This window comes from Phoenix dactylifera, chromosome 10 (assembly GCF_051530095.1).
Source record: "Phoenix dactylifera cultivar Ajwa chromosome 10, Ajwa_hap1_PhDact_Kaust_v1.1, whole genome shotgun sequence".
Classification (NCBI taxonomy): Eukaryota; Viridiplantae; Streptophyta; class Magnoliopsida; order Arecales; family Arecaceae; genus Phoenix; species Phoenix dactylifera.
In genome coordinates, this window is record NC_143199.1 from 31,574,972 (window position 1) to 31,589,199 (window position 14,228).

The window sequence follows — 14,228 nt, forward strand, 5'->3', positions numbered from 1 at the left end:
AAAGAGAATTAGAGAATGCCACTATAAATCAAGATAAATTCTGATATAGAATCATATTTATTTATTTATTAAAAGAGTTAGTTGTTCTCGACGTATCCTAGGCACCTGATTCTTCGAGCTCTAGCGATTTACGAACTGAACGAACCAGTGAATCAGGCAACTATAGTCCCTGCCATCTGACTTCCATTTGTTCATACTAAAAGTTTTTCCAGATGTGATGCAGAGGGCACTACCGGCTGCGAATATTCGACGGCCTCATTCCAATATAATCCATTTCACAGTCTCAGTGCAATCAAATTCTGAACCATCGAGAACTCCGATGTGTGTGTGAGAGAGAGTAAAATATAATGAACAAATCTGCTATAATTTGAAGCAACATTTCAGCTTTTCTTACATTTTTATGACTCATAAATAACATACTCGCACCAAAATACGCTTTACACCCAGAAAAAAGAACTGAATAATCATATCTTTTATGAAGGAAACGAAAAAAGGAACACGCTTTTTATACTCTTATAAACAGTGTCGATATAGCATATACCTCAACTTGAATCGGACTCAACTCTCTCTCAGCTGAAGCTCAATCCCCCCAAAATGAAAAAGATCCAAGGAAAAAAAAAGGCAAAAAAACAATTCTAATAAAAGGGACAGAAGGCTTGATAGCCTATCGTCAGAATTAATCAGATTCTCTCTAATGATCTTCATCTGTTTGCATGAGTCTGTCCCCTCGACTGAAGAAGAGCCACTGACATAGCACGTAGCCTATCAGTAATCTCAGTAAATGAGGGGCGGACGGCAGGGTCAGGTGACCAGCACTCTTCCATTAGCCGCCTCCATTCAGGATCGCAGCGCTCAGGAATTGGTGGCCGAAGAGTGTTGTTCACAATTCCTCCTTCACATTTCGCAACATAGATTATTATTGCAGAACTAGACATGCAATTGATTGATTCGCATGACACCTAACAGATAATTGATTGGCACATGCAGCATTTTGTTTCTTAAAAAAAATCATACACCATCCACAAATTACTGCAAATAATCAACTACAGCAATAGATCTTGTTAATGACAAAAAAAAAAAAAAAGGATCTTGCCTGCTAATGCAGCTAAGAAATCACCTTTTCATGATACATCATGCGGACAAAATTGTACTATAAATTAGGTTACCATTTACATGAAAGAGGTAAGAGCAGCTCGAGTCACCTATTTATAAATTTTGCCACTTATTTTATTTACTGATTCAGGTTGCTTTAGCAAAACAAGGGGAAATCTTTCCGACTACTACCTGTCAAAGGTCATTTTTCTGAGATGAGGAAGAAAACAAGAAATAATTTGGAATTATGTGAAATCCTCACTGCATTATATGTTACCTTTTCCCTGAAAGAGTAGGCAATGTTATCCTAAACTCCATGATCCAAAAATATGCAAAAAAGAAAGAAATGAGATCATCCCCATCAAATACTCTACACTCTTATTTCCTGCACATCCATAACTCGATAACAAGATTTAAGCAAGCCTTTATTTCTCTGGAAGTTTAAAAACAGATTTACCTATGATTGCGCCGCAATGCATGTTTGCATAGGGTTCCTCGCCGGTGAGGATTTCCCACATTGCTATTCCAAATGAGAAAACATCAACCTACAATAGCCCAAATATACAGTTAGCTTCCCTCATGAAATGTATAAACTACCAAATGGACTAGGTACCTTTTCAGAAACCCGGCTACTGCTTCCATTCAACAACTCGGGTGCCATCCAAGGAAGGGTTCCTCGTACACCACCGGAAACCAAGGTATTGCATTTAATTCTTGATAATCCAAAGTCTCCAACCTGCAAATGCGATTTCCAAATTCTCACTAATAAACTATTTGAATTCTAAGTTTAGATTCCAACAGCGACGACAACAATATTAGCTATTCTTTTGAAACCACTTTAAAGCTAAAACAGCGATATCTTCACAACCATATATTCTTCCAGGAAAAAAATTTAGAAATTTCCAGCTGCATCTTTTCAAAGCCACATTTATGCTCTACGCTTGTTCGTTGAGCCCTCCTACTCTAGTTCCTTTTTAACGCTGACTACAAACCAACCCACCCCCGTCCCTACCAACCTTCCCCCACTCGCCCTGCTTTTCTTTATTAATTTCATATATACTGCAGATGTGCCAATGCAGAACAAAACCTGGACCGAGGCAAACACTAAACATCAATAACAAGTTTTCCAGAAGCAAAGATCAAATGATAGTAGGAAATGTAGCTTTATATGAAACATGATTCTAATATACCAGATCGACTGCTCAATAAGTGTCAAAGTAGACTTGCAATTTCTGGCACTACCTTGCAGATTGGTCTTTGGGAATCTCTCAAGTTAACTAGTAAGTTGTCACATTTCAAATCGAAATGAACTATGTTCTTTGAGTGCAAGTATTCCATCCCAAAAGCTGCATCCATTGCAATTATCAGCCTTTTACGGCGGTCAAGTGCCCTGCAGAGTACATTTTAAGCACAATCCTGTCCTAGTCATAAAGAAATAAGATGAAACAATATACCAGAAACTATGGTATGCTCACCTATCCTTCCTTAGTAGGACATGCCTGAGCGATCCATTCACCATAAATTCTGTTACAGTGGCCAGTGTTCCCCCAGCTCCATCAGGAACAACCCCATAAAATGCAACCACATTTGGATGGTGAAGATTTGACAGGATCTGTGCCTCCCTCCAGAAATCCTTGGTCTGCAGAACCAAGAGAATAATGATCCAACAGCATAAGTAACTTATCAACTTGCAAAATAGATGCAATTATTTATACATGTAATATTTTAAGCTCACAAATATGGGTACTCTTGAGAGTAATTCATGTGGTACAATCAGGTAAGATGAAAATAAGTTGAAGCTAGAGGATGCAAGAGCCAGATATAGTTTTCTACATTAGTGCTGGTTTAATCAAAAAAGTTAATCTAAGGTTCTATTATGGCTTATCCGCATTTGCTACATTAGTTCCAATGCAACTAAGTGTGTCTTCCTTTTGGTGCTGGAGAAATAAAGAAAAAATTTGCCTCTCCAGATGCATGATTTGTAATTATTACATCCATTTTAGATGTGTCACCCCTCTTTTGAAGGAGACTTCTCCTTTAGCTTAGGTTACTCCAGGCCTCCAAAACTGTTGAAGGTATAGTGCTGAAATAATATAAATTTTATCTAATGCATGTTCATATTTTCTTGTATATATAGCACTCACATGCGATAATGGAAAATCCCGTATCTTCATTCTGACAATGCGAGATGTTAAAGACTCTCATTCAAGTAGAGACATGCAACACCACAAATAACATTTTTAGTTGCATTTTCTTTTAGATACACCAAAAGAAAAGAAAAAAGAATGCATTTTCTTTTACATAACCAAGCCCAATCCCATAAAGATGGAATTGTTGTTGGAATGCATCAGAAGGTTCCAGGTCCAACAGAAAAAAGTTTTGAGCATATATTTATTACTGGTATCAACCTAAAATCAACTAATGAGAAACTAAAGAAATGTTCCTTTTCTTTCAGAGAAAATGTAAATATTCTTCTTTCAGGCTAGTTGATGGTTAGAGGGAGAGAGCTATCCAAAAAGGGAACAAAGATCGAGGGCAGGAGTAGAGGACTATCCTTGAGTTACCAATAGTTGTGATCTTATCTTTCTTTCCCACCTCACCAAAACCATTATTGATACCATGCAGCTGACTGATTCTTGGAGGGGGGGAACCTCCAGACTCTTTTTCCTTCAGCCCTATGAGATTGAACAGGGGTTCTAGCTATGGCCGGCTCAACTGCGAAAAGCCACTGAACTTCATTCATTCCTCCGGTTTGAGACCAATCCTGTCCTTCAGCCGAGAAAGGCCCTTGTTCTGGTTTGAAAGGCGAGGAGCTGAGGACCTTTTATATTTTCTCTTTTATTTTTAACAGAGAAGAAACCCAAAAAGGAAACACCTAAAACACACCTAATCTACTCTAGATCCATTCTTCTTTTACATGTATGCTAGTTTTACCATGCTTTCTAAAAGTCAATCATGTCTATTTGTTTTACAAAAGCTTTCTGATTTGTTTCCATGCATCAGTCCAAGATGGGTATGGGGGTGATAAATTTGCAGAAGAAGGTATATTGGGTAGACCTAATTTTGTCTAGGTGTGACGAAAGATATGAAAAGCATGACTAGATGGCAGGTCTAACCCGAATAGATATGATCCCTGAAGAGGACTTCACAACCCAAACTCAAATGGATGGGACAGGGTTCTTTGCCTATGGTCATCCTAAATAGTGAGAAGGGGATGTGTGCAATCATAAGAAATATTACAGAAGCTACAAACCAAAAAAGATAAAAATTAATAAAAGCAAAAAATACATCAGTAGTGATCATGTTCTCAACGCACCAATCGCTCTTGTTCAGATGATCTCCCTGAAAAGCAACTTTTCTTAATCCGCTTAATTGCAACATCTGTTCCCCGCCACTTTCCATGGAAGACAGTTCCGAATGTACCAGATCCCAATTCACGTAGCTCTTCAAGGTCAGCATTTCTTATGATCTGCTCATCAGCATATGAAACTTTCAGTTTTAGATTTTCTCAAAAAAAAAGAAACTACCAGATTTAGATAAATAGCGATATATCATTTAGCACTGAGAAATGAACAGATGTCTGTGAACATGAGGGAAAGGGAGAATATGCATATAATAATTCATTGCTTTATAGAACTTTTGTATGAATAACTAGGAAAATTGGGAGAATATGAAGCAGCAGAAGATAAAAAATTTGGCCAGCCTGTTTCACTCAGTGAAATAAGAGCTAAAAGATTTTTGATAACTCATTACTATAGAAACTTTAGTATGAAAAACTAGGAACATTGGGAGAATATGAATCAGTGGAAGATAAAAAATTTGGTCACCGAGCTCTACTCAGTGAAATAGGAGCCAAAAGATTTTTGAGAATAACATATATTTAATAACTTCAATTTTTTCAAAGAATCATATTTTTTTAAAAATTAATTGAAAATTGTTTATAGTGAGATTTAATGAAGGGAAAGAAGAATAGCATATTCTGCTATACAGCTACAGGTTCTGTAGTCTACAGTCACAAGCTTTGCATTTGCAAATGGCACAGCAAGGGCAGATGCAATGGAGAATGATCATAAAAGGTTCAAAAGGAGTTGAAATATATACAAGCGAAAGAAAATAAAACAAAAGAGAAGCATGTAATATAAGAGAACCTGCAAACACTGTAGATGTAGAAAAGGCAGCAAGATTTTTAAAATACATAGTGATAGGCATTAAGAAATACATAAAATGATTTACAAATACTCCTATCCATAACCCATGAAATACAAATCATCCACATATTATTGAAATAATAAAATATGATGGATTACGTATTAAACAAGTAGTAAAGAGCAATACTCTGATAAAATCATGGTTCACGGTACCAACCCAAACTCTGGTGGCACAGAATGTACCGTACCGTACTAGTTCAGTACGAGTATCCAGTACGGTAGGCGTACCGAGACTCAATATGCTGAAAAGTTTCCATACCATACTGTACCGATATAGTGCTAATGTGGCATTGGTATAGGGTCCGGTACCAAGATGGCGAACTTTGGATAAAATACTACAAGAGCAAGTTGAATCAATTAAAGAGGCAAAAGAAACAAAGGCTTTTGATAATTATCCACTATATCCCATTAGGCAATAAGCAGACAAAGTAGTGTTAAATCTTCTTTGGCTAGGCCAATTTAGTTATAATGTTTCAGGAGAGTATGGAAACAGATGAATATACATTTAATTTCCAAATATTTGCATAACAAAAACAGGTTCAGCAGCTTCATAAGATAAAAATTTTTTTCCCTGTTTTGCTGTAGTAAACATCACATTGAATGTGAAATAACTCATGGATCAGAAATTTGTGGATCATGCAATCAAGGAAGACAGAGCTCACCAGCACAAGTTTCAAAATGACATGAGCTAACTGGCAATGGTCTAGCTTGCTAGTAAAGCTTAGGGCTCAAACCATGTTAGATGGCATATCACAATTAAGCATAAAATACAGCCCATACCTGCAAACCATATATACCAGCTTCCATCTCTGCAATTGCAGCATCACTTATGGATTCATCCATATCTCTTTCATCAGTTTTTGCATCCTAGAGTACAGACATGATACATCAGATGTAGTATGAAACAGTTGGTTTAGAATAGTGAGAATTTCAAATAAATACCACGCAATATTTACCTCACTAACAGACTCCGGAGTGTTGCTCTCTGCATCAGTCACTTTTGGCAAGGAGATTTCACCAGTTTCCACTTCATCAACTGCCTCCTGAAGTACATGAGGAACAATTGTTGGGAATGCTGGGATATCTGAAGGAACACTGTCAGTTACATCTTCAATAATAACCCCTGTCTCCGGTGCAACATTACATATTGATCTGTTCTCTCCTCCTTTCCATGGTTCAAGACCGCAGCCCTCATGATCCATGTCAGTGATGCCTGAATCAGGATGATTAATGGAGTCCCAATCAAGAAGAACAACTTCTTTCTTTAAAATGTTACCTGTGGCTGGATTTGGAAAGAAAGACCAACTTGGAGGGTCATCAGCATGCAGGTTTAGACTCAGACCAATGCCACCGACTGTAACAAGTGGAGCTGTAGAACCTGATACTTTGTATCCTTGGTTATCCTTCTGAGACATTGTGCCTGGAGGAAGATGAGAAACAGGATCACTTGATAATGCGTAAACTAGGTCATTTGGAGTTTTATCACCACAACACTCTGGAGTAATGTCTTCAGCAAATTTGTTTGGAAGTGGAGCTTCTAGAGAATCCTTTGGCCATGAAACAGAAGGTGGAAGAGCCATGACATTGCCACCTTCACATGCAAGATGATCATTTAATGGTTCAGATGATTCACCACGCAGACTATTAGCAATTCCATAGCCTTTGGTGGAAATTTCTGGCTTCGATCCATCAAATGGGTTGCCAGGAGAATGCACTTTGAGATTATCCGAATCAGATTTTGAAGAAAAAAGTGAAGATGTAGGAACAGAACTTTCTAATGCTTCTAACTCCTGGGAAGAAACATGAGCACCACGCATACCACCAGGGTTGTAATTTGTGCCAAGTAACTTACTCTTGTAAATGGATGTCTCTTGTGTTGCATTAAAATCATCATGATAAAGTTTCTTATCCCGAGGAAGAAGAGCTCCTTTCTCATTCATCTGTGTAACCGCATCTCCAGCCAAACAATGTTGCACATAACAGTCTTGTGACCCAGAATTGAGGTCATCAGATCTTTGTTTACGTCGATGTTCTTCACCAGGATAATAGGCAATTTGGTGCTTAGATTCATTTCTTCCACGAACTTCTGGATGATGAGAAGAATATGCAAATTCTGGTCTAACCTGAGGACTGGTGGACAAGGTTCTCTGTAATTTATCAGAAAGATTTGGGTGATTGATATCTATATTTTCATGGAATCGTGTTGTTCCTTCCTGCAGGTTATTTTGGCATATTTGTTGACAAAATGGTGATGCTGTAAAGTCCATGTAGGGTGTTGTTCCTTCTGATGCATTAGACAAATTCCTTTCACCTTGTTCTTGAAGCACTGAATCAGAATATGCATGAGGCATACCTTGAGGTGGACCAATTGAATCATTGGATCCCAATATCCAACTCAGTGAATCTCCTATCTGATTGGGGCATTTGTCAGAATGAAAAGCTCTTTCAGTTTGAGGAGGCTTTTCATAATATGGATATAAACCTAAGTCACTGTCATTGCGAGTAAATGGTGGATTAATAAAATCCCTGATGTGCTTATGATTTTGAGAAGGCATTCCATGAGATACAGTCGGCATCTCAACATCACTACGCATGTTAGGATGCAGCTTTGGTACTCCTTGTAGACAATAGCTAGCATCAATCTCATGATAATTCTCCAGTGGTCGGTCTGCTATAAACTGATCATCATATGATTGATTGCTAGAATGTCTCATATCTCTCTGCTGAACTGGCCTTGGAGAAAAAGGAGGTGACTGTGTGGGGGTCTTTGGTGCAGTTTGAGAACTAACAAAGAACTGTGGACCAGGGAGATGCATGAACATGCCAGCATGATCTGGAGCAGCAGGTCCATTGATAACATCAGAATGAGGAAAAGAAGGGGAATCTCTCTGAAATCTTGGAGAATTATCTAAATGATATCCCATTTGGCTTGAATAGCTATTACCACTTGAGCTTTTCCTGGGACCTGGCTCTAGTATGTTATTCACAGCAACAACATATTGGTACTCTGAGCTGCTATGCAAGTCTCTAGTATCTATAGAAGGGTTATCAGATTCAATCAGGGATATGAGAAATAATCTAAGTCTCTGAGATCCATCAGCCTTTTCAAGCCCATAGTACTCTTCCATCATATTCTGAAGATCCTCATCTGTAGAAACAGATATCAGAGCATCAAGATCTTCGCCAGGAAGCTGATACTTGATGGTGTGAGGTTGGTTGCAAATGCTCACGGTTTTTTGCATAAGTTCTTTCCATGAAAGATTCCTTCTGATGGAGATAATCCGTGTCTCACCACCAACATATCTCAGTTTCCCATCACCTGGCCTCGGCAAGATCTTTCCACCAAAGCTGCATAGGAATTTCACTTTACTGGACTGAGGACTTTCCACGACTCCAGGTCCACGAGGGCAATTCTGATAACCTTGAAGGGGCTCAGAAAGAGGACCAGGTTCAGAACACTCATCCATACAGTTCTCTGTGACTTTCCTATTATTGTCGCCATGAATTTTGCTTGTTCTATCAATATGTTCCATAGCCTTGCCATCCATCAAATGCCCTTTAGCCAAATTAGGATTAGAAACATCAGAATAACCATTAGAGTCTGTTCTTCCAAGCCCAAGAATGCCTGCAAGATCCTCATAGCCTGCCTGAAAAATCTGATAATTATTACATCCTACATTCTTCATTTGCCCACGATCTATCCCAGGTCTAAATGTTGCTCCTCTTGGTGTGATTCGATCTTGAAGGAAATCCATGGAGAACTCCTCGCCAGTCCGAACAGAGATGTTATTCAAGTGCTTGTTTGAAGGTACCTCACCTGCGACCAAATAATTGTAATCTTGCGCAAATCTCTGACCTGGAGGACTGGGTATTTCACCGTCCATTCTTCAAATTAGAAATGGGTCTCATCGACGTCATCTGGCACACAGAACTTTCCAAACTCTAGAAGATTCTTATCCATCTCTTCAATTCCCGAACACTTGAACATGTGTGTCTCCAAGACACCAGCAGAATTCCCACGCCTTCAATTGTTCAATCCATGTAATGTGCTTCTGCTACCATCCAAATTGCCAATCAAATTTAACCACGACCGACCAACACTGCCCTATAAAATTGAGATTTTTAATCTGGGCGATTAAAGTCGAAGCGATCATTTTGATGCTATCTGTCAATAAACTGATTGCACATTGCAGACCAAAGTTAAAGCCATCAACAGTTAAAAAATTTCCGCAATACAAGTTTTAGAAGTTTTCATATAAATCAACATCCGAAATTCCAATAAGAAATCCGAATTAAAGACATGCTTCTTAACCTTTATATCAATCAATTGGGCATAGCTCCAATCCGACAGGATAGAACAGAAAACTGGTCGAAAAAAATCGAAACTTACCACAACACACCACACCCCAAACGAGCAAAATAAGGGGAAGAAACTCGAATGCATGCAGAGAAGAAAACAACAATTGGTCAAGATAGCACTAAAAGTTGCAATTTTGAAATCAAAATCATAAGATTCGGGAACAATTAGAGATGGGTTTCGATCCAAGCATGCCTCAGAGCAAGATCAAACCTAAAAAGGAGCTGAAAACTTCCAATATCCCGAGCAAACGAGGGTCATCCATGGTACCTGGAATTACGTATCGCTCCCCTCTTCGGATCAAGCCGAGTAACCTGGAAAGATCGAATTCAAGCAGGCCATGGGGAGAATTTTTGGTTATTGGACAAGAGGTCTTTAGGATTCCGGATATTTCAGTTTTTTTTTTTTTTTCGTTGCTCGCCTCGTTCTTTTAGCTATTTTGGGAATGGAGAAAGTGCCGATTGCTGCGGCCTGAAATTAAATATGGGGCGTTGGAGGAAGACAATCATGAGAAGAAGGCGGCATCGACGGAGGAGGCTGTAACTGAAAACAATATTACCAAACTCTCTCCCCCACTGTCGTGAGCGGCACGTGATATTTTGCAAATGGTTGCATGCATGTGGCAGCTTAACTTTATAGTTCATGGTTTATGACTAATAATATATTTTTTTATTGGCACCAACCCATGTATTTTAAGAATCCGAATTAACATTGGGCAGCGCTATCATGTTGCTACCCTTTGTCTGTGTATTGTACTTAATTTGAAAAAATAATAATTAAAATAAATGACATGTTTTTAGTTCTAATATATTTTTTGGGCTTATATATATATATATATATATATATATATATATAATTGATGCGAGGAGGTAATAGATTTTTATATTTTTTTAAAAAAATTAGATGAGATTATTGTTCAGTGAAAATCAACTAGCTTTTTTATGAATTGAATGTAAACTAAAACTATATGAATTTATTTTATGTCTTAATTATAGAAATATTTTATAAGTAGAGCTGTGAGGGATTTCTGACCTTCAAGCTTGCCGTCTGATCTTTTTTTTTTTACTGAGACAAATGTATCATGCAGAATGGATTCGGATACAGTAAAAAAAATCAAAAAATAATAAATTCCGAAGCACACCAGGCAACTCTCTCTTTCTAATCTAAAGAGTGTCATCGAAGTGGTTGGACATATATGAGACCGCCCATTCGGCTGCCCTGTTGCCTCTCGATATACAACCAGCTGACCGTTTTTGTATGGACCCTTAAACAACTTCATTTGCATCACCCTTCAATCCCGGTTCTCCAACTTTGTCCTGCATCACACTCAAATGCAGTGGCTCAGTGGACTTCAACCAACAGCCTCCCTTGGCGTTCACCATCATGAGATAAACTGGCTAGCCACACGAGATTCGCCAAGTAACATAAAGCAATCATATTTTCTCCTTAATATATATGCCCATAACATGGTTAACACCTTCCATATCAATCAAGCTAGAGGCATCGGTTTGTATAATGTCTGATTTAAGGAAGATTACACTGACCACTTGTATGTTTCTTGAATTTTTTATTTGCCATGATGCCATCATAGCAAGCACGTTAGCACCTTTATAAAAGTCAAAAATGAAAAAGGTAATCGAATGCGAACCTCCGACCTTTCCAAACCATGGTCTCGTTGCTCCAACTTTTTGTCTTATAATTTCTTCCTTCGATGTCTTGGCTTTTAGTCTGACTTTTAATTTATTAGTGAACCAAGGTACTTCAGAAGGAAATTCTAAAGGCTTCCAAAAGGGCGGTGCAAAAGTTGACAGAGTTTTCAAAGGCTAGGAGACCTTTGACGAATTCGTGTCCAACTGCCTTGCATGAAAAGTTTTATTCCGGTGCACAATATCATATGCCGCCCTTTTGCCAATCCTATGGACCTGTTATTCCATGCATTGCACTATCTCTCCGGATTAGTTTCGATGCGACAGGTATAAATTCATTTCTCATAGTGTTTAAGACGGAATAAGGACGTACAGCTGGGTGCAATTCCTAGTAGTGTAAGTACATTAAATATATTGAACCAGAGCAGCTTCTCATTGAGGGATATTTTTTTACAGATGGGCAAGCTGGAATAGCTGATGCTGTCAAGTTTGGGAATCAACATGAGAGTGGGCTCAGCAACCACGGCCATCCATTTAAAAATAGGATGTGTATATATATATATATATATATATATATATATATATATATCAATTATTATTCAATGCAATTTGTTTCTGAGTGGGTTTTGCTAGACAAAAAGGATTCATCTTTCTCATATATAAACTCTAAATATGGTAAATCAAATGAGAGCAGACATTACAACATAACAAACCAATTTTAAATTGACGTACATAATGAAATCTCAAAGATAAATTAGAACGATCTATCATTTTAAGTCATGAAGGTCGTCAGAACTGCCACAAGCACCACCATGAAACTCTGGTACTCTGCTACCGTAATCTTGTTGGAGGAACCGGGAACCGGAGCGGTAGGGGTGGGGGACGCAGCGGGAGCCTGCAAGCTTGGAAGGACAGTGATGACAAGCTTCTGGCCGGATTCACAGTGCCCGGCCTTTCCACAGAAGTACCATCTTTTCCCTGGACTTGAGAGTGGGACCGCATCATCCCCAGAGGCTAGAGGCCCCTGTGCTGAAACCTTGTTGCATGCCTGAAAATCTGGGCCACTGACCCTGAGGACGTTGTGATTTTCAGGGTCATACCTAAACACTGCAAGATTTATAAAGAAATAAAGTTCAAGATCCATCCATTTTTTTTCCCAGATATTGTCTAATCTTTGCACTGTCTTACGTTAGACTTCTAAGAAACCAGTCAGATTTAAATCTATGGTTTATCTTGGTGAATGAACCATGTCCGTCATGTAGAGGAAGATTGAATTTTCCAAAGATTAGAGCATAACCCAAGCCCATATATACATATATATAGGCTTCGTGGAAACGGTCCTCTACATGAGATATGCATGGATGGCAGGAAACACTTGCATTTATCTCAATGCATCTTATAAGAATCTGTGACTATGGGAAATGCCAGGGAGGCTTGGATTCTAACTCTGAGGCATTCAATCATGATGTGGCCAAGGATGATAGCGTATATAATTAATAGTTTGATCATTAGAGAATCGAAGAAGAGGATCGATACCAAGCGAGTCGCCGACTCTGAACACCTTGCCCCGAGCCCAGTCAGTGTAGTTCACTCCAAGGTTCCAACCCATGTCATCGCCGACCACATATTCCGTTGCTCGAGCCATTGCCGGAAGGATCGCCATGGCAACCACAGCCACTGCAAGGACAGCCAGCATTTGTCTGCAAGCCATTGGAGAGCTCCTTGGTAATGGTACGAGTAGCCTAGGCTTCTGTCAGCCAGAGATCTTCCCTATGGAGTTTTGGGGATGGGAATGCCGCAAGGTGGAGCCGTATATTTATAGAGTTCTCCCTTCGCTGCGCCTGTACTTCCTTCGAGCTGTGCTTCAATTTCAGCAGCTCGACCGGCGGAAGGCGGCAGCATCAGCTAATTTATGAGAAGCGGACAAAAACAAGGGGAGTTGGTGCGAAGAGGTTCTCGGGTGCTTCTTTGGTAGTTCTTTTGTTTGTTCTGGCCATTTGGAGATCCGGCTGCTGTTCTCTGCGCCATGGAGTAAGCAGTCAAATAATTGGTGATGAGGAAGCTTCATCTGAAAAATTCTCTGTTATTATGACACAGATTACCCCTAGTCTTTCTTCGCCTGCCTATGAACCTTTGTTGTTGAGGAAATCACAACTTCAATTCACTGCTTCCATATGACACCCTTGTTTGTTTGTCACACGTTAAAAAAGGCCAGCTTCCATATGGCACCTCCTTTATACGCTATTATTAAACAAAAACTCCCCAGATTCTTAAAGATAGGGAGAAAGAAATAGGAGCGAATCAACCGAAAGCAGGAATGTATCCATAGGTTTGTAAAATATATAAATAAGGGCATCTGCTATCAGTTATAATCAATCTTATGTATCATATATCATTTACCAATATGAGCTAATAGTTACAATCAGCATAACACCATCCTGCTATGCCCACTTTGCGGTCGGGTCGACAGCTTATTAGACCTGTGCCTAATGCATGGCTATACCACTCCAGTGTGGAAGCCTAGTCTCTTGATGTTTTCTCACAACTACAAATGAGAAAGAGGAAATATGATTGATGCAGATCTCTCCAACAAGGATATCCTCATCACCGACCAGCAGATACAATGTCTTGGTTACCAAAATTTTGGGGATAGATTTGATTTCACATGTCTGCAGTCTCAACATCAACCTGCATGATACCTCCATGCAAACAGAAGCATTAAGGCAACATCTTCCCAAAAGTTTTTCACATAGGAGTTCTTTTGAGGACCTCCTGATAGGTACTTGCCCAAGCTCCAGCACTACTTGCATGAGGAAATTAGTAAAAGAAAAGACAGGAGCCAGCTTGATGTGGAGCAGAATGGGAAAATTGCTGATTACCCAATAATCAATTCTTGGTCAATCTCAAATCCAAGCATGAATATCG

General features: G+C 39.1%; 2 protein-coding genes across 9 annotated transcripts; both read right to left on the reverse strand.

Annotated features, from left to right (window-relative positions):
* Window positions 1-338: 338 nt before the first annotated feature.
* LOC103706982 (RAF-like serine/threonine-protein kinase 20) lies at window positions 339-10,263 on the reverse strand. 8 transcript variants are annotated; one of them, XR_015969511.2, is made up of 10 exons: window positions 9,928-10,232; window positions 6,577-9,476; window positions 6,257-6,513; window positions 6,081-6,167; window positions 4,409-4,561; window positions 2,568-2,731; window positions 2,283-2,482; window positions 1,706-2,179; window positions 1,550-1,637; window positions 339-892 (listed from the first exon to the last, which is right to left on the reverse strand). XR_015969511.2 is itself a non-coding variant. In XM_008791290.6 (10 exons), exons 2-10 carry the CDS (start codon window positions 9,182-9,184, stop codon window positions 702-704), a joined length of 3,819 nt encoding a protein of 1,272 aa, XP_008789512.4. In that variant the 5' UTR covers window positions 9,185-9,476; window positions 9,928-10,183; the 3' UTR covers window positions 339-701. The 8 variants fall into 8 exon arrangements, 5 of the variants coding, with proteins under 5 accessions (XP_008789512.4, XP_008789506.4, XP_038971257.3 ...); XM_008791290.6 differs by having other exon boundaries at window positions 1,706-1,828; window positions 2,335-2,482; window positions 9,928-10,183; XM_026804612.4 differs by lacking the exon at window positions 339-892 and adding exons at window positions 1,101-1,284; window positions 1,370-1,399 and having other exon boundaries at window positions 1,706-1,828; window positions 2,335-2,482; window positions 6,257-9,476; window positions 9,928-10,104.
* A 1,812-nt stretch (window positions 10,264-12,075) lies between these two features.
* LOC149752761 (blue copper protein 1a-like) lies at window positions 12,076-13,014 on the reverse strand. Its single transcript, XM_089925724.1, has 2 exons — window positions 12,840-13,014; window positions 12,076-12,410 (listed from the first exon to the last, which is right to left on the reverse strand). Exons 1-2 carry the CDS (start codon window positions 13,012-13,014, stop codon window positions 12,076-12,078), a joined length of 510 nt encoding a protein of 169 aa, XP_089781850.1.
* Window positions 13,015-14,228: the final 1,214 nt, after the last annotated feature.

What these genes read in the sequence shown, in the direction of transcription:
- LOC149752761 (XM_089925724.1), bottom strand. Translation starts at nt 13,014, where the DNA reads ATGGCTTGCAGACAAATGCTGGCTGTCCTTGCAGTGGCTGTGGTTGCC. An exon ending in CAGAGTCGGCGACTCGCTTG is followed by an intron (nt 12,411 to 12,839) that starts GTATCGATCCTC and finishes TAAATCTTGCAG; the next exon opens with TGTTTAGGTATGACCCTGAA.
- LOC103706982 (XM_008791284.6), bottom strand. Translation starts at nt 9,184, where the DNA reads ATGGACGGTGAAATACCCAGTCCTCCAGGTCAGAGATTTGCGCAAGAT. An exon ending in CTCCGGAGTCTGTTAGTGAG is followed by an intron (nt 6,168 to 6,256) that starts GTAAATATTGCG and finishes TCTGTACTCTAG; the next exon opens with GATGCAAAAACTGATGAAAG. An exon ending in GTAGCCGGGTTTCTGAAAAG is followed by an intron (nt 1,638 to 1,705) that starts GTACCTAGTCCA and finishes GGGCTATTGTAG; the next exon opens with GTTGATGTTTTCTCATTTGG.